This window comes from Myotis yumanensis, unplaced genomic scaffold (genome assembly GCF_028538775.1).
Source record: "Myotis yumanensis isolate MYYU_CA2020_CCGP unplaced genomic scaffold, mMyoYum1.0.hap1 SCAF_2, whole genome shotgun sequence".
Taxonomy (NCBI): domain Eukaryota; kingdom Metazoa; phylum Chordata; class Mammalia; order Chiroptera; family Vespertilionidae; genus Myotis; species Myotis yumanensis.
In genome coordinates this window covers 29,411,576-29,431,527 of record NW_027223753.1, presented here as the reverse complement: position 1 = coordinate 29,431,527, position 19,952 = coordinate 29,411,576, and the positions used below count along the sequence as shown (strand labels likewise).

The following is a 19,952-nucleotide window of genomic DNA, read 5'->3' as shown; positions in this document are numbered from 1 at the left end:
TTTTCTAAGCTTTTCAGCCGCCCCCACTCAGGTTCACCCTTGGCCGTGCTGGGGTGGCACACTTTATAAAGATATGCCTCCACGCTCCCAGGGCGGGTTCCTGCCTCAAACCCCAACCTTACAGGAAACAGCTCCGGGAAACAGCTCGGGGGAGGATGCAGCCGTTTCCAAGACAACCCCTGCAGGACTGACTTCCTTCCTCTTGGTCGCCACACTGGTCGTGATGAACACCACCCAGGTTTTTATATAAGTAGATGTGCAATCCCCTCTTGAACATGAAATCTCTGCTTCATGTTCAAGAGGTTCCTCTTTTTGGGGGGAGGAGGAAAATTACCACCACTGTTCCCTCTCACTTGCTTGAGACACGTGTGGCCTGGGCAAGAGCCCTCCACTGCAATCCAGGCATCTGGGTTCCTGCCCCTACTGCTGAGTGTTCTCTCTCCCTCCCCCACCCAGAGAAGAACTAGGCTGACCCTTAGGACTGCTCAGTGATTGCTGTCAGTATAGTACCTGCCATTGACTGAGCCCCTTCTGATACCAGGACGTGTGCTAAGCACCTTATATGCACCTTCTTAACCCTCACAGCATTGTTCTCTGTTCTGATATGATGAAAGTTAAACTCAGAGAGGGAAAGTGACTTGCCCAAGGTCATATGGTGAGAAAGTGGTAGAGTCACCATTCAACCACCAACCTCGATTTTTCTTCTTCTTCTTCTCCTTCTTCTTCTTCTTCTTCTTCTTCTTCTTCTTCTTCTTCTTCTTCTTCTTCTTCTTCTTCTTCTTCTCCTTCTTTCTGTATTGCACAACAATCCCTGGCTCTGTGTCTTGGGGGTTTCAAAACCTAAGTCTGGGTAAGGGAATGATATAGAGAATAGACAAATAGTCAAGAGAGAAAATACAGCAAGATCTATGACCATCCTGTGAAACATCTACTGCCTGTGGCCCTGGCTAGAGCTGCCCCAGATCAGGTAGCTACCTGGCCTACAGCCCCCATATCTAGGACACCATAGCATGTCAAACTCAGACACATTTTGAGAGTGAAGGGGAGTATTTTAAATAATTACAGGAGCTAATTGATCTACAATAGGAATAAACCAGAACTGTTCCATGAAAATTAAAATATGAGATCATCCTACCCAATCCCATTCTTGGCTGCCTGCTGTCTCCCCACAGTTGGGGCCGACCACTGCAGCTGATACTTGTTAGACCTAAAAATCCGAGTTGCCTGAGTGAATGTGCTATGTTTCTGGGGACCTAAGCAGTCACAGTCCCAAACTCCGAGGAAGCATCCTGTCCTGCCCAGCTGTTGACTTGCTCACCTTTATGCTCCAGCTAAACTAATAGGATTTCTTTGGACTTTGCCTTCAGAACCTGTCCTTTAAGATGACTTGCTGTGTCCAGGACCCCTGCACTTCCCCGGACTCATCCAGTTCTTCACCTCAGGTCCCACCTAGTGACCAAAGCCCTAGTCCTACACACAGACACTCTTTGACCCTTGATTATCACTTGATCTGGATTCCTCATCACTGGCCTCTACCAAGGTAAAAGTATTCCCCATTGGCCTGAAGTCCCCCAGTTCCCAAACTGAACTTCACCTTGCCTTGAACTTGATCTTCGTCACCACACCCTGCAGAAGTTAAATTCTACCTTGCTGGACTGGACCATCTCTCATAGTTGGTCAGTGCCTTCCACCCATGAGGCAGGCTCTACCCAGTGAGCTCTGTCCAACAGCAGTTAATGAGGCTGAGCCAGTCTCCTGCCTCAGGGATTCCAGAAGGAGCCAAGAGAGTGTCCTCAATGTGGGTCTGAGGAAGACTGTGCATCTGTCCTGGCCTTTGACGCCCTGGCTCCTACACCAGCCTTATAGATGCCCTCCAGCCTGACTATACATACCCTGTAAACCAGTACTGCACGTTGGCCATGGAGACGCTGCAGTAGAACGATTTGGAATCTGACAGATCTAGGTTCAAGTTCAGGCGGCACAATGTATCTGCTATGTGGTGTGAACAAGCCACTTGATTCTCTGAAACCCTCTGTGCCTCCAGATCTGTCAAATGGCTTACTGACCTTGTTGTGAGAATTAATTGCCTGGCATAGCCTTTGATAAGAGTAAATGTTCAATAGTAGGTAGTTATGCTGCAGTAATAGGTTTGGGAGCATTTATATCACCCTGAGGTGTGTGGCCTTGGATAATAGGTTTCAATAAGTGGTAGTTATGAGGATATTGATAAGTATTGGCAGTATTTATATAATCTATAGTCAAGCTGTAGGTTTGCCTCTACTAGGTGTGTGGCCTTGAATAAAATGCTTGAGGACATAAAAGACACACAAAGGCTTGGAGAGGACACAAAGCACATCTCAGTATTATCACTGTGTCACACAGAAACGTGCAGCTCAGCCACAGGGCTCCTCCCTCCTCTCAGTCTTAGTGGGAAGGAAGTTCAGTCCCCAAATGGAAACTTCACAAGGATGTCCAGCTCATCTGCTCTGGGGGCCACTCCTGAAATGCCTTGGGGACACTCACTTCCTGGCTGTGTTTTTCATCTTCCCAGAGGCTCTGTGCTGCATTTACCAGCATGGACAGGGAATCCCCAGGGTTTTTCAGGATTGGAAATCCACTCTCCAACCCCATTCTGATAAAAGAGGGCCCCGGGTCTGCCCGCTGGGAGCCCCTCCCTCCAAGGCTGCTGCGTCCAACACACTTAGGAGAGGCGCACGTCTTCCATGTAGGGCACCGTGCCAGGGAGCGGGGTGAACTGCTTTCTGCACGTAGCACACAGATCAAGAGGAACCAGGCTGATGCTGCCGCAGGAGTGAAGGAGGCGACTCAAGCAGAACAGGGTGCTGGTCCTTTGTAGGTGAGACTGAGGGAGGCCATGGGAGCGTTTCCTTCCCTGGGCATCCCTAAGAATGGACAAAAGATCCACCTTAGTCTCTGCCCACTCACTGGGGGAGGAGAGAAGGGTGCGCCTGCCCTCACTGAGCGGGAGTGGGGTCTCCAGCACACTTCCCCAGATTTGCTTGCATCCTTCTCAGGGGGCCCTTCATCCCTGGTGCACCCCTGATGAGGCGTCTGCTCCCTTCTTCTCTACCAGAATTGCAGAGGCAGCGAAGGAGCAGGGATGCAATGGCTGATGGAGAAAGGAGAGTGGATATGAATATGGCATTTTCCTGGTGCGAGGTTTTGATGTAATTGTTTCTTCATGGGTGCCTTTGAGAGAGTGGCAGAGTGCAGTGGTTAAGAGCCCGCAGCCAGAGACCCAGGTTTTAGGCCTGATCCTGCCGTGTACTAGCTTGGCAGAAGGCAGAGCAGAATTTGGTGTTGAAGCCGAGGAAATTAGCACTGAAACAGGACTCCAAAAGCGGTCTGCCGATCCCTATTAGATCTGTGGAGAGATCAAAATGAGACAGCCTCTGCCTACAACCTGGCTGAGAAAATAGAACGCGAAATCTACCAGACCAGGCTGGTGGGTAAGGAGGAGGAAACCCCGAGCTGAGCCCTGAAGGTTGGTGGAATGTGAAGCAGGAGAAAGGATTATGGAAACATTCAAGCAGATAAATACTTTAGGGAAGGGTGGTGGAGATCTGCCTGGCATATATGCCAGAACTGAGAAAAGTAGCCTGGAGGTCTTTGGCTCAGAGAGGAGGCCACCCCAGGTGCCCAGCCTGGGATCCTTTTGGTGGTCTTGCTGTTAACAACATGGCTCAGACGTTTCAGAGGTACTGGTGAATCACAGACTTGAAAATTGGTTAGAACCAGATGGGAAAGGCCTTAAATTCCAGCCTAAGGAGGCCTGAGAAAGGGCAGGAGAGATGAAACAGGACCTGCTGATGGGTGCGCCAGGAAGGGAGGCCAGTAAGAGGCCACCGAAAAAATCCAGGTCTGGATTGTGAACTGGTGGCGAGGAGGGTGTGAGCAGCCCTATCATCCTGGATTCAGGGTTTGCCATTTGCACTGCTGACCAATCCTTATTTCTTTAAAGTTTCTCTTCTCAATGTCTAAGACTCTGAGCTTCCCTAGTTCTCCTCCTCCCTTGATAAACATTCCTTCTCTGGGACATTTTTTCTTCATCCAATTATTGGTGTTTCCTAAAGCTCAGACCATCTTCTTTTGCCCATACAGCCTCAGACTGTCACCATCATCCTGCAGCAATCGGTCCTCACAATCATGTTTTTAACCCCTGTCTTCTGGAACTTCAGAAGCTTGAAAATGCTATGATAGCTCCCCCCCTTCCCTCTACTCTTCCTTCCACTCAGCTTCCCATTACCTACATTGCTACCATTCACTGGGCACTTTCAATAAACCAGGTATATTTCCTGTACTCTCCACTGTGGGGGAGGTATTATAGATGACAAGCATGAGACTCTGAGGCTAAGTGACTTGGGAGTAGTAAAAAGGCTTCAAGACTCAGGTGCACTGACCCCTGAATCTTGCTCTATGCACTCTCCTATGCTCTGGCCGCATGTCTCGAGCTCCCAGAAGGAATCTCCTGCCAACACAATCCTGCTCAGCTGACTGCTCGGCTCCCCTTGGTGCTCATGGCACTGATGCAGTCATAGGTCTCCAGCCTGGTATTACTGCTATCAAAGCATAGCAGAGCCAGAAGGGTCCTTTGGAGTGGTCAAGTCCAACAACTTCACTTAAACATGGGGCTTTGAAGTTCACTGAGGGCTATGGAGTTACCCAAGATCACAGAGCAAAATCAGGGCAGAGTCAAGACCAGCCCCTCGCTCTTCTGATTTCCAGACTTGTTCCACTTATACTTATCCCTTTTACTTGCCATATATATATATGTATATGTATATATATATACATATATATATATGTATATATATATATACACACACACACACCTATATTGCAAAATGTCTTGACCTACAGTATTTCATGTGCGCCTTGCCATTCCTCGGTGCCATAGATGTTTACCTCTATCTAACAGATGATGAGACAGGCCAATGGAGGTGAAGAGACTTGCCCGAGGTCACACAGCAGGGTAAGTGACAACCATGGGGCATTCAGGAAGAGCTGAATTTAAAATGTGGTCCTGGGTGGTACTTGTAAGGACTCAAAAGAGAATCCCACAGATATCTAAGCATAAGAAACAAAGTTCAGACAGGGCTTAGGGGCTGGAGGTAGCAAGTCTGGAAGCAGAGTCACTCTCTCTCTGCTGCTCAGGCTGTGAGGTGTCTCTTCTCTGCTTCCCAGCATGCCTGCTATTTTATCATCACTGCAAGACCTCCCTTTTTCTTCTCTATAGCTTCAGCTCCCCTGTGATTTTGAGTTTCCATTGCACCAGCTTTGCATTGACAGTATCTCAGCTACCCATAACCCACTGACACAGACTTTCAGTGTCATCATTTTAAATTCTCAGCAGAGAATTGTCTTCCAGCTTTGACAAGTGTACATCCTTAGTAGAATTCAGCAGTGGCCAGGGGTTGGCTGGGTCCGCTGCTACAGACATGGCTACCTGATGCCCTCTGTGGGTGAGGGTGGCTTCCAGAGCAGGGTCTATGGGCAGTCAGACAGCCTATATTCTATTACGGTCCGGATCCAGGCCTTCTGACTTATTTCCCAGTGCCAGGACTGCCCTAGCTTCCTTTCCCTTTTCATCCAACACAGCAAAGGTTTGACCAAATCTTTTTTTGTGTGCAACTTTCTGTGCAAGATGCTGTGCGTGTGACTCAACTTCTATCAACTCTGTCCTCCCTCCCACAAGGCCAAGGACAGAACAGGGAAGTTCTGTTTGTCTTTAATAAGTAGATCACCATGCAGAGCCTTGGCAAAAAGAACCACAGCTCTGTATCCGAGTTCATTCTCCTTGGCTTCTCCAGTGAGTCACAGGTCAGAATGGCCCTGTTCACTTTCTTCCTCCTCCTCTACCTCATCACCCTTCTGGGCAATGGACTCATCATCACCCTGATCTACCTGGATTCACACCTCCACACGCCCATGTATTTCTTTCTCAGTATCCTCTCCTTGGTGGACATGAGCTATGTAACCACCACCATGCCCCAGATGTTGGTTAATATGGTATGTCCAAGGATGACTATCTCTTGGGGAGCTTGTGTAGCCCAGATGTTCATCTTCTTGGTCCTGGGCATTGCTGAGTGTGTCCTCTATGCCATTATGGCCTATGACAGGTATGTAGCCATTTGCTTCCCCCTTCACTACACCCTACTCATGAGCCGTCCCATTTGTATCAAGATGGTCACTGTCTGTTGGTCCATTAGCATAGCTGGGGCCCTTATCTACACTGTCTTCACCATGCGTCTGCCTTATTGTGGTCCCCACGAGATTAACCACTTCTTCTGTGAGGTCCCTGCTGTTCTGAAGTTGGCCTGTGCGGACACATCCCTCAATGACCAGTTGGATTTCATCTTGGGTTTCATCCTGCTTTTGGTCCCACTCTCCCTCATCCTGGCCTCTTATATTCGCATCTTTATCTCCATCTTGAGAATTCGTTCATCCCAGGGGAGGTTCAAGTCCTTCTCTACATGTGCTTCCCATGTCACTGTAGTCACCATGTTCTATGGGCCAGCCATGATCATGTACATGAGGCCTGGCTCCTGGTACAACCCAGAGCGGGACAAGAAGCTAGCCCTGTTCTACAATGTTGTCTCTGCCTTCCTTAACCCCATCGTCTATAGCCTCCGGAACAAGGATGTAAAGGGGGCCCTGCTGAAAGTACTTGGAAGACAGACGGCCCAATGACCTAGGATCTTTCAGAGTTGTCCAGACTCATGATGGAGCTCATGTGGTTTCATAAAAATACATCCGTTCTGATCACCCTGAATCTTCCTGGGTTTGTAAGCAGCTGGGAGAGGGTGTGGCCATCCCTAAACTGAAGATCCCCCCTTGGTTGGAAAACTTTCAGCTGCTACCACAGAATGACTCAGTTAAGTAGTGAAAGCAAAGGATTTCTTCTACAAAGACTATATCTTTATGGCTCAAGGCCATTGCTCTGTTGCTTTTCCTGGTTGTTTTTCTTGCCTTTGAAAATTTATGTCAGTGCAATATGATCACAGCCAACTGTTTAACATATGAACATGCTTTTCCACAGTATAAAGGATTTGGGGATGAAAATGGCATAAAGAGTAGGCAGATGATGCAGGAAGACAGTCTTGCCTCACTGTCTGCCATGCATTTACAGATAATACTTAGCACTGCTCTTTGCACTAGATGTTATAAAATCTAAGCTGCAGTTATTTTAGACATACTGTGCAACTGTATAGCTCAGTGGTAGGCAAACTGCGGCTCGCGAGCCACATGCGGCTCTTTGGCCCCTTGAGTGTGGCTCTTCCACAAAATACCGACTTCTGCACATGGGCCACGAAGTTTCAATCGCACTGTCCATACGCGCCTGCACATGATATTTTGTGGAAGAGCCACACTCAAGGGGCCAAAGAGCTGCATGTGGCTCTCGAGCAGCAGTTTGCCGACCACGGGTCTATTACATGCATTGAATATGTCTCCTTTAGCTAATTATTTGTTTTTTCTTTTTAATTGCAAAAGCCAGAGGCAAACAAAAGGAAGAAAATGAAAATTGACCATTACCTTAGACCCGGAGATAACTACTGTTAACATTTTAGTGTTTATATTTCAGGGTTTAAACTTTAATAAGTGCTTGTATTAATATTTTTGAAGCTATATAATATAATACAATTGTTAAACAATTTATTATTTGTTCTCATGATTTTAAAAATTGAATTATAAAGTATGTATTCTTCTGTAACTTGATTTAATCACTCAACAATAATTTTGGGTATGTATCCATGATGGTTTATTTTTACTGCTGAAGAATATTTTTCACTTTCTTTAGATATATAGAATAGAATAATAACTTAATAAACTTATGAATTTTTTTCTTTATGTTTTTTCTTACATATCAAAAATTTCCCTGAGCCCATTAATTCATGAAGGAACCCATAAGATGTTAGGATTAGTTCAAGGAATAATTTGATTTATAGAAATTTATGTTTTCTACTGAACATTTGCATTGTTGTGAATACAAATCATTTGCATTACGCTAGATAGGAATAATTTTCATTGCTATAGTTTTCTATAACTTCACAGCTACACCTGCCGAGCTGTAAAATGACCTAGACCATATAAGGTCAATTAAAGGAATGCACCCCCATAAAGTCAGATAATCCTCAGAGGATCTGCTAGGCAACACCAAGAGGGCCTTCTTGCAAGTCTTAGATGATGTTTTTCTGATAATATCCACCCTTATGATCTTAAATAATCTTCAAATATTATCCCTAATCACAAAACAAAGCTGGTTTTTGCAAACACATTTTAAGTAGGATGAATAAAAAAAAGAAATCTACAGACAGATACCGCAAAGAGAATCTTCAAAGCATTATAGTTAAAAGAGACTATCCTAAGTGTAGCCAAAGGAGGGGGAAATGCCAGATTTTTTTAAAAAGAGCTAAATGACAGCCAAGATTCTTCTGAAGAACAGCAGTGGAAATGAGCTAAAAGAAAACAACGACCACACATGTTTTTCATTCCTGTCTCTCTCTTTTTTTGCTAACTTAAATTATTTTGAAAGTCATTTGAAAGACACTAAGACTCCACGGATATAGATTCCAAATTCATATTTTGTTCAACCACCATAACCGGTCTCTGTCATGCCAAAAAGTTGATTTATTTGCTAATTCCTATTGTTAGCTTCCTGGAGAAGAGATCTTTTCTCATAAGCCATCTTTTTTCTTTATTCCCTTTTTATTTTAAGAGCAGAGCTTAATTTCCAGGAAATACTATGTTTGTTGGAGATCAGTATTTAAAAAAATATCAAGGTAGATCTAATATGTTCAACAACGTGGAGGGCTCAGCCAGAGATGTGGGGAGGTTCTCTAGTGTTTGCTTATCATCTTTTTTCTAATTTATTAATTTTAGAGAGAGAAGCAGGAAGAGAGAGAGAGAGAGAGAGAGAGATTGATTGATTTGCTCTTCCACTTATTTATGCATTCATTGGTTGATTCTTGTATGTGCTCTGACTGGGGATCAAACCCACAACCTTGGTGTATAGGGACATGCTCTAACCAACTGAGCTACCCAGCCAGCCTATTTGCGTATTATCTTGCTGCCCAGAAATACACACGTGGAAATGGCATTCAGGAATACAGTCCTGTACCAAGTTGCTCTCTCTTTGCATCTTAAATACTAATCATTGGTCCTCCTAGTAAAGCTCATGGAGCACCCAGCTCCTCTTCTGGACCCGATCTTGGACAGAAGCTCTGTAAATTTCCAGTTTTAATGTTGACAGCAATGCCATACATTATTTTGGGAAGTGGTTTTCATTTTCTTCCTGGTCATTTAAAAAAATTGTTTTGTTAATCCTCACCCCAGGATATTTTTTCCAGTGATTTTTTTTTTTTTTAAGAGAGAATGAAATGGAGGGAGGGAGGGGAGAGAGACAGATAAACATCCATGTGAGAGAGACACATTGATTGGTTGCTTCCCACACGAGCCAAACCAGGGCCAGGGATGGAACCTGCAACCCAGGCACATGCCCTTAACAAGGAATTGAATGCACAACTTTTCAGTGACCAGGCCAACCCTCTAACCCTTGAGCAACACTGGCCAGGGCTCTTCCCAGTCATTAATTCTATCACACATAATGTCACTAAGTGAATGTCATCGTCTTGTCTGTCAAATTCACTAAGAAGTTGATGAGTAAGTTTTTGTGACTATGGCCTATGTCACTGAAGCTGCCCATGAGGTGCACTTCCAGCCTTCCACACTGAGCATGGTGGAAAGGATTGTGTGGAGTTCATGATCAAGGGAACCTCAGCTTTGGTGTCAGTTCATCACAACGAGTCAAGCAGGTAGCTCCATTACCTGAGGACCTCAGGACCACAACGTGACAAGTGGTGGCATCATCAGAACCCAGATGGAGATGGGGCCATCCTTCAGGAGGTCACTGCAAGCTTCCTTTGCTGAACATACAGAAGGCCCTGGGGTCCCATTTGTTGAACAGACTGACCTGTGAGAAGTCTGGCTCTTTCTTCCAGAAGCAGGTGGGCTTGGATGGGTCCCCGGCAGACTGAGCCCCAGGGAGGCGGCCCCAAGCAGAATTTTGTACTCAGCGAAATATCATTAAAGAATGACGATGAAATAAAGATGTATAGAGTAACAAAAATTAAGAACATTTGTCACCAGCAGGACTCCAGCAAAGAAAATTCTGAGGTAAGAACTTTGGAGGAAGGAAAGTAAATGCAGATGGAAGGTCTGAAGCAAGAAGGAATAAAGAGCAAGGAAAGCCATATGCATCTGGGTGAATCTAAATGAACATTGTCTCTGTAAACCAATATTGATAACGTCGTATGGGGTTAACTAAGTAAATTAAAATTTTAAAAATGATAACCTTTATATCAGGAGTGGGATAAATGGAAAAATATTCTAAATTTCTTACATTATCTTGGAGGCCCTTCTCTATCCTCTCCCATCTATCAAACTCCTATTCATCTTTCAAGGGCCACCTCAAGTATTGCCTCTCCTGTGAATTCTTTCCCACACCCCTCAGCGAAAAAAAGAGTCAGTGGGCCCCTCCTCTGTGTTAGTACATAATTGCATGTGTACCCTTCCCCACGTATTTACCACACCTGCATCCATCTCCATTTCCTCCTCCCTCCCCCAGTCCTAGGCCAGCATGGACAAAGGCAGGACCAAATTTGTTCATCTTTTTGTTTCTAGTGATTAGTAATGTCTGATACACCATCAGTACCTTTGAGTGTTTGTAGAATCCGTCAGTCAGTTAGTGAAACCACAGCACAGAGAGGAACAGAGGAGCAATCCTGGAGGGCTCTCGGGAAGGGAGAGCTGACAGGTAGTGTGAGTGTGTCTGGGAGGAGCTGTGTGAAGTGAGGTGGGTGTCTGGGGAACTACAGGTGGTTCAGGCTGCAGGGAGTGCAGGGTGTGAGACAGGAGAGGAGGCTGGAGGGGTGGGCAGAGCCAGCTCCCAAAGAACTCTGATGGTTGGACAGAGGAGCTGGGACTGAATTCCAGGGACAGGAACCATTGAAGCATGGAGCAGGGGAGGAACAAAGCCAGAGCTGCAGGTTGGCAAGACGGTTCCACCACCTGTGCGTGTGAACACTTGCTGCCTACAGAGCTTGGTTGTTGAATTCAGGCCCTGCCACGTGGAAGGGAGATGGACCACAGACCTAGAGTCCCTGAACTCTCAGACTGGGCATCTGGGGAGAGAGCGTCCCAGGCTGGGCCAGGGAAATGCTGGAAAAGGAACAGCCCTTCAGGAGTAGGAGGTTCACTATGGAGAGGGTCTGAGAGGGAACCTAAATCAGATTCAGCTGGACATGACCCACCAGGTCCTGAGCTCCCCTGGGGTGGAGAAAGAGGCCTCCATGGCCCTGCCAAGTGCCGCAGTGGACTCCATGCTGGGGTCAGGACCAGTAGAGCAGAGCAGGGAACAGAGAGTGACCCCGTCATTGAGAAGAAAGTGCCAAGCCCTCAACGTGACCACAAGAGTGGCCAGTCAGGAGAGAGAGGGGACTTCATTCAGGGTACAGCGAGGCTCCAGGACTCCAGCCCTGACTTCCCGCTACCCTATTGTGCCTGGGAGGCAGGCCAGTATGAGCTGCGATGGGCCGGCCTAAGAAGCCCTCTTGTCTCCGAAGCCAGGCTCTTGGGCTCAGCTGTCACAGGCCTCTCTCCGCTGTGGCTCTCGACTTCTTGCCCAAGTCCAGTTTGGGTCCTACAGGCACATATTGGGCCAAGTTCCAAATGTAACTCCACTCCCCCTGGGCTGGCGATAGGGCCTTCTCACGCTCAGAAAGGATGGAGCCTGAAGTGCATTCCGCCCTCCAGGCAGGACTGAATTCACTTGGGCCAGAGGGGACCCCAGGTCGCTGCCGCACTGTCTCAGGACCACAGGATGCAGGTTCATTCTGTCACCTGTCAAGTCCTTGGTGCTACAGTCCTTAGGGAGTGAGGTGCCACAGCCGGAGAGTGGCCCCTTCTCTCCTGCTTGAGAAAAGCTTCTCACCAAGGGATTTGAAATGTCAGACAGAACACACCCTCAAAGGGCTGAGACCTGAGAGGCCACTGGGCAGTTAAAGACCACCATGGGCACCATACTTCATAAGACACATATTAAAATGTACCCACATCCCACATTCAGTATAATTAATCTATCACTATATAACTATAGAGTAGGTTATATAATTCTATATCTTATATATAATCTTACCATTATATATCTTATATACATGAGTTTCCATTGACTTTGAGATTGACTGAAATTATCTTAGAAAAGGAGAAAATATTATTTTATGACCACTTGTTTCTGTTCGTTGGTATTTTTATACATTTTGATTCCCTTTTCCTCTTGTTTCTGATAAAATCCATTTTGGAAAACCACAGCCTGTCTTGGGTAATCTCAAAGAAAAAGGACTCCACTCTGTCCACTTAAGGTTGAGGAAAGTTAGAGAGGGGAGAGTGGGCCTACTGCTATCCCCAGATGCAAAATTTAGGTAGTCCAGAGAGAGGTTAAAACTCAGTGGGGAGCCCTAACCGGTGTGGCTCAGTGGATAGAGCGTCGGCCTGCGGACTCAAGGGTCCCAGGTTTGATTCCGGCCAAGGGCACATACCTTGGTTGCGGGCACATCCCCAGTAGGGAGTGTGCAGGAGGCAGCTGATCGATGTTTCTCTCTCATCGATGTTTCTAACTCTCTATCCCTCTCCTTTCCTCTCTGTGAAAAATCAATAAAATATATTAAAAAATATATAATCATTTATTAAAAAAAAAAAAAATCAGTGGGGCGTTTTGTGCTCTGTTCCCTTTTGCTTGGAGGGACCTTCCCCCAAACTCTGTTTATTCCTAATAGAATCTTACAAAGGCACATTGTTTTTCCCAGGCTTCGCCAATCTGCAGGTTCATGTTACTGGGCATCACCCATATTTGCCGGCTTTTGCCGTTGCTTGCTGGTGCAGGAACGCCAGCATCCAACAAAGCAATCCCCATGACGTTCTAGGGACAACTCCCGTAAGTTAACATGCGGCCCCTGGGGTCCTTCTTTCCCAGCCCCTTGCTGATGCACATTCCTATGAAGCTCTTTGCAGAACCCTAAATCGTACTGGCCAGAATTATTGAACATGAATGTCTGCGCCTTCTTCAAGAAACCAAGGCTACAGGTTTGCCTTGTCCGCGAAGATATTATCCTACCCGACTGGAAATGCTAGAAAAGGAACAGTCCTCCAGAGGTAGGAGGTTCCCAAGGGGCAGGCAAAGGCCTCCAGCCATAGTGTTGTGTAAATAATGAAGCAGAAGTGAAAGGCAGATAACAAAACAAGGTATATATCTGCAATGTGCTTGCAGACATCCGAAGCATATCATTAATATAGAAAGAGCTCTTATGAATTGGTAAGAAAAATTCAAACACCCCAGAAAACTGCCAACAGATAGGAACAGTTCATAAAGAAATCCAAATAATCAGTAAGCGTATGCGAAAATCCCACCAAAGACACGCACATTAAAATACCAATGACTTGCTGCTACCCTATTGTGCCCAGGAGGCAGGCCAGTATGAGCCGGGATGGCCCCGCCTAAGGAGCCCTCCTGTCTCAGAAGAGACCAGTTTTTCACCTTTGAAACTGGCTAAGCGTTTTTAAACAATCAGGGGTGACCAGAAGACAATGAATCATGGGCTTTCACACATTGCTGGTGGCAATATAAATTGATCTTGTTGCCAGAGGATCTGGTTTTATGTATCAAGAACCTTAAATACTTTGGCTTAATGCTTCCAATGTTAGGATATTTTAGGGACTAGACATCAGAAGTGCAGGAAAAGTAATGCAACAATTTTCATTGTGTTACTTAAGATATGAGAACATTGGAACCGAGTAAAAATACTTCTGTAATAGTGAATGACTTAAATATATTACTTAAATACATAACACAGGGGTGGGGAAAGTAGTTTTACAGTTATAGTACAAATAAATAATATAATAATTAATCCATAATGCAAGAATAAACTGTGTTTTGCATACTCACAACTGTAAACCTACTTTCCCCGCCCCCCCCCCCCCCCACACACACTGTACATTGAATATTTAACATATTTAAATTTAAAAGTCTAGAGTTTATAGTACGGGTCTACTGAGACATGTGGTATGATACTGACCTTGCAGTGTTGGCTAAATCATTGTTCTCAAACTTAAGAGTACTTAGAAATCACCTATAGAATCTCTTCAAATGCAAATTCTGATTCCATAATGGGAGGGTGCCAAGACTGCATTTCTTAACCACTCAGAAGTGATGCTGGTGATGCTAATTCATAGAAGACTACCTGATTAGCAAAAGTCTAAATCACAAGGGAGAAACATTTTGCATGAACCAATGAAACCTGCATCCTGATATTCATGCCCTTGTAATCCCCTCCCCTAGAGTTTGGGCTGGACCTAGTATTTCATTTCTCATAATCACAATACCCCAAATGTGAGGGAGCGGTAACTTTCAATATTAGGTTCAGCATTGCTCTCAATCTCTCTTGCTCTCTTGCTTACTCTCATGAAGCCAACTGCCACGGGGTGTGCTGCTCTAGGGAGAGGCCCACATGGAAGGAACTGATGGATGCTCCGAACAATAGTCAAGAAGGAAACGAGACCCTCAGTCTAACAGCCTGTCAGGAACAGAATCTTAGCAGCAATCAAGTGTGCTTGGAAGCAGTCCTTTCCCAGTCGAGCCTTAGGATAGCGGCAGCTCCAAATGGTACCTTCATTGCAGTCTCCTGAGGGCCCATAATCCAGAGAACCCAGCTAACCACTCATATTATTGACCCACAGGAACTGCAAAAAATACATATAATAAATGTTTGTTGTCATAAGCCATGAAATTGTGGGGGGTAATTTGTTACACAGCAATAAATAGCTAATACAGAGGAACTGCGAAGAGTCATAAGGAAACTTTGGGGAATGATGATGATAATGATCTTGATCATGGTGATGGTTTTGCAGATATATATATAGATATAGATATAGATATAGATATAGATATAGATATATTTCAGAACTCATCAAATTATATACTTTCAATATCTACTGTTCATTGTATGTCAGTATATCTCAATAAAGTTGAAAATGCATTATGAAACTATCTGGGTGGGAGATTTTCACCCAATTTTTACTTCTTTATACAGGTATCATTTCAGTAAAGCAAAGTTCCTTCCTTTAATGACATGCGGGCTTATGTGCCTTAAATTCATACTCTAGTACTGGTGGGAAAATGACCCATATTTCACTTCCCTGAACTCTATTTTATATGATTCCCTTTTATTTATTTCAAATTTTTCTTAAGTTGAGCTATAATGGGGTTCACTGATCTAGGAGTCATCATATGCCCACCACTTTGATCTTATTTTATGAGTCCAGAGCTCAATCATTCAATCTCATATTTATTTAGTAATAGAAAGATGATGATTATGCCAATTCTTGGCCAAGTCTTATAAACTGGTTATTAAAAAATGAATTAAGCGTATGACTTGCCTCCAGTAAGTCAGTCCACTGTCTGGTGTCTTTAAGCTTGAGGAACACCTACTGCAACAGCCTTCTGGGGGTTCTCCTTCATCATCTCACTGAGTCTAGCCCATTCATGTATCACATGTGCTCACTGATGTTGGAAAGAATTTGGATAAAAAAGTCATGTAGCCTGTGTCCCAGGTTTGTTGCTGGTACCCATTCTAGTTGTGACTTCATTCTAGTGTTTTGGCCCAGCCTGTCACTCCTAGGAAAGCCCTCTTCACATCTTAGTTCCTAAGACTGTAGATGATGGAGTTGAGGAAGGCAGAAATGACATTGTAGAATAGAGCCAGCTTTTTGTCCTTTTATGGGGAGGCCTCAGAGCCAGGTCTTATTTACATAACCAAAAATGGAATAGAGAACGTAGTAACCTTGGTGATGTGGGAGGCACAGGTGGAGGAGGCCTTGAGTCACCCTTGGGCAGAGTGATTCCTCGGGATGGCAGCAAAAAAACTGATGTAGTCAATGATGATGAGGAAAAGTGGGACCAACAGAAGGATGAAGCCCAAGATGAAGTTCACCTGGTCACTGAGAGATGTGTCCACACAGGTTAATTTCAAGACTGCAGGTACTTCACAGAAGAAGTGATTGATCTCATTGGGACCACAATAGGGAAGAATTAATAGCAGATGACACCCCAGAATCCACAAATGACCACCATTCACCCACACAGCAAAGAGCTCATGTTGACTTTATACCTCAGGGATGTCAAACGGCCACATACCTGTCATAAACCACCATTGCAAAAAGTCAAGACTCAGTGATTCCCAGCATCAGGAAGCTGCACATCTGGGCCACACATCCCATGCAGGTAATGGTCTTCTTCTTGCAAACCAGATGTGCCAGCATTTGGGACACTGTGGTGGTGACATAGCCCATTTTCGGAATGGATATGACTGAGGAAAAAGTGCATGGGTGTGTGGAGGCAGGAGTCCATGCACATCAAGATGATAATAACCCCATTTCCCAGAAGGGAGATGAGGTGAAGGAGAGGAAGACAATAGAATAACGTTGATCTCTGTGTTAGTGGAGAGTCCTAGAAGAATAAACTCAGTAAGAGAGCTGAGGTTTCCCCAGAGGAAATCTTGCATCCCTCTCCTATTGCAGAGAAAGAACAGAACCATCACTAATAAGGTGAAAGCTCCAAATCTAGTAGCAAAGCAACTGCATATTAGGACCCCTGCAAGGCTGGGGACCCAGTGATCCCACTTCTAGGAATATATCCCAAGAAACCAGAAACACCAATCAGAAAGGATACATGCACCCCTATGTTCATAGCAGCACAATTTACAATAGCTAAGATTTGAAAACAGCCTAAGTGCCCATCAGCAGATGAGTGGATTAAAAAACTGTGGTACAGCCGAAACCGGTTTGGCTCAGTGGATGGAGCGTCGGCCTACGGACTGAAAGGTCCCAGGTTCGATTCCAGTCAAGGGCATGTACCTTGGTTGCGGGCATATCCCCAGTGGGAGATGTGCAAGAGGCAGCTGATCGATGTTTCTCTCTCATCGATGTTTCTAGCTCTCTATCTCTCTCCCTTCCTCTCTGTAAAAGATCAATAAAATATATTTAAAAAAACAACAACTGTGGTACATCTACACAATGGAATACTACGCCGCTATAAAAAAGAAGGAACTTTTACCATTTGCAACAGCATGGATGGAACTGAAGAGCATTATGCTAAGCGAAATAAGCCAGTCAGAGAAAGATAAATATCACATGATCTCACTCATATGTGGGATATAATGATCAACATAATTTGATGAACAAGAATAGATCCAGAGACAAATGGTAGGGGAGGGGGGGTTAGAGAGCAACCAAAGGACTTGTATGCATGCATATTAGCATATCCAATGGACACAGGCACTGGGGCGGTGGGGGTTTGCCCGGGGTGAGAATGGCTTTGTGGTTGCGGGGGGCGGGGATCAGTTGGGGAAGAAGAAGACATATGTAAAACTTTAGACAATTTTAAAAAAAGCAAGTCAGAGAGATAGAGAAATGAGCAGAGGATCAAAGGACAGAGCAAGAAGCACAGGCAGGAAGGGACACACCGATGTGAGGACTTACAGACAGTAGAGGGAGCCCCTGCCACTCTTCACCTGCTGTTGGGCTCTGTGTGAGCATGGGCCAGGAGTTTGAGGCACTCTCCTTTGAAACTCTGTGCCCAGGGGCCCTGATTCCCTGGGCAACACATTTGATGACTTTCCAATGAGCTCCCAGCACCTCTGAATTCCCTGAGGTCTGAATATCAAGCATGAACTTCATCACCTAGTACTAAAGACTATGAATGGCCAGTCTCCCTGAGCCTCCCAGCCAAGCCTCAACTGCTCCCCACGGCCCTTGTTCTGGTCAGGCCAGTCTTCTGCTTGTCCACGCCCTCCCATGCTCCCTGTTTTCTCTGGATTCATGTCAGGCTGCATGGGTCCCTGATTTCACACACTTACCAGCTGTGTGACTTTGCGCATGTTTCAAAAACCTGTCTGGGTCTCTAGGCCTTTTGACAGTAAAATAAAACCTGCTTAATAGGGTCTTAGGTGAAAATAAAATGTGTCAATAAGTATAAAGCTTTTAGGACTGCCTGGCTTATCGTAAGTCATCTATAAAGTTATTCATCTCCCAATTATGCACCTGCCATGCTCCCCACCTAAAGGTCCTCTTCCCTCATAACTTCAAGTCTCCCATAAATCCCAGATTCACCTTCCTCAAGGAAGCAGCTGTGAATACTTTGACCCTCTCTGTCCTCCTGCTATGCATTACTCTCCATCGCTGTTCTTGGGATTCCTGAGCGACCTGTGAGGGGTCCAAGGAGCTCATCCCTCTAAGGGGTCCAGCTGCACCCTCCAGTCTAATACAACTGAATGACTTCTGTCTCAACATATACCAGTTCCCTTGGGCACCTCCACTTTCTATCTTCCAACACACATTTCACATCTCTCCCCTGGGCCAGATCTGAAGAAAGATCATTTAGACCCAAAGGAAAATTTTACCCGTAAATAAGCACTGACAAACCAGTGTTTTTCCAAGGGAATCACATTTACATTAGGCCTTTAGCATGAAATAAAATATTCTATACGGAAAGGAATGAGAATCTTAGACGCTGCAGGCAAACACAGTCTGGGTAATAGCAAAGTACACATAGCATGTTTGGGGAACAGAAAATTCTTTGGTGGGTTGATCTGAGAGTGTACATCTGAGTTGGAGTTAGGAGAGAAGTTGAAGAGGAAAGCAGGGCTAGGTTTAAAAATGCTCTTAAGCATCGGCCTGCTGACTGAAAGGGTCCCAGGTTCAATTCTGGTCAAGGGCACATGCCTGGGTTGCGGGCTCCATCCCCAGTCGGGGGCATGCAGGAGGCAGCCAATCAATGATTCTCTCTCATCACTGATGTTTCTATCTCTCTCTCCCTCTTCCTTCCTCTCTGAAATCAATAAAGAAATATATTTAAAAAAATAAAAAAATAAAAATGCTCTTAAATCATGATAAGAATCTAGTACTCTACCTGGGCAATGTGGAGCTCCTAGATCAAAAAATAGGCACAGGGTTGAATAGACATTTTTTCTAAGAAGATATACAAATGGCCAACAGGTATATGAAAAGTTGCCTCAACACCATTAATAACCAGGGAAATGAAAATCAAAACCATCATGAGGTATCACCTCACACCTTTTAGAATGGCTATAATGAAAAAGACAAGAGATGACAAGTATTGACAAGGATGCGAAGAAAAGATGATCCTGGTGCACTGTTGGTGGGAACATAAATTGATGTCTCCACTAAGGAAAACAGTATGGAGGCTTCTCAAAAATTATAAAAATAGAACAACCATTTGACTCAACAATTCCACTTCTGAGTGTATATCCAAATGAAATGAAAACAGGATGTTGAAAAGATATCTGGACTCCCATGTTTGATGCAGCACTATTCATAATAGCCAAGATATGGAAACAAACCGAATGCCCATCTACACTTGAATGGATAAAGGAGACGTGGTATATACACACAATGGAATATTACTCAGCCACAGGAAAGAAGGGAATCCTGCCATTTGCAACAACATGGATGGACCTTAAGGGCATTAAGTGAAATAAGAAAAATAAGTATGGTACCACTCATATGTGGGGTCTAAAAAACAAAAAGAAAATTTTCCAAAATCATAGAAAGAGAGGATAGAGAAGTGGTTGCCAGAGTGGGTAAGGGAAATAGGGAGAGGTTGGCAGAAGGGTACCAAATGTTAGCTATTAGATACATAAGGTCTGAGGAGCTCATGTAAAACATGATACCTGTGGTTGATAAGTCAGTATTATAGCTCGGCCCGGCTGGTATGGCTTAGTGGTTAAGCATTGACCCAGGAACCAAGAGGTCACCAGTTCAATTCCCAATCAGGGCTCATGCCCGGGTTGCAGGCTCGATCCCCA

At 45.0% G+C, this 19,952-nt stretch overlaps 1 protein-coding gene and 2 pseudogenes across 1 annotated transcript; 1 reads left to right on the top strand and 2 right to left on the bottom strand.

Moving 5' to 3' along the window:
• Positions 1–5,766: 5,766 nt before the first annotated feature.
• LOC139001755 (olfactory receptor 2A12-like) lies at positions 5,767–6,711 on the top strand. The gene has a single exon (XM_070403278.1). It carries the CDS (start codon positions 5,767–5,769, stop codon positions 6,709–6,711), a length of 945 nt encoding a protein of 314 aa, XP_070259379.1.
• Positions 6,712–8,669: 1,958 nt separating this feature from the next.
• On the bottom strand, positions 8,670–9,782 carry LOC139001754 (protein N-terminal asparagine amidohydrolase-like; annotated as a pseudogene).
• Positions 9,783–15,767: 5,985 nt separating this feature from the next.
• LOC139002383 (olfactory receptor 2T10-like) lies at positions 15,768–16,477 on the bottom strand (annotated as a pseudogene).
• Between the last annotated feature and the right edge of the window lie 3,475 nt (positions 16,478–19,952).

Bases quoted from the DNA above. Each gene is read 5' to 3' on its own strand.
- LOC139001755 (XM_070403278.1), top strand. From the start codon at position 5,767: ATGCAGAGCCTTGGCAAAAAGAACCACAGCTCTGTATCCGAGTTCATT.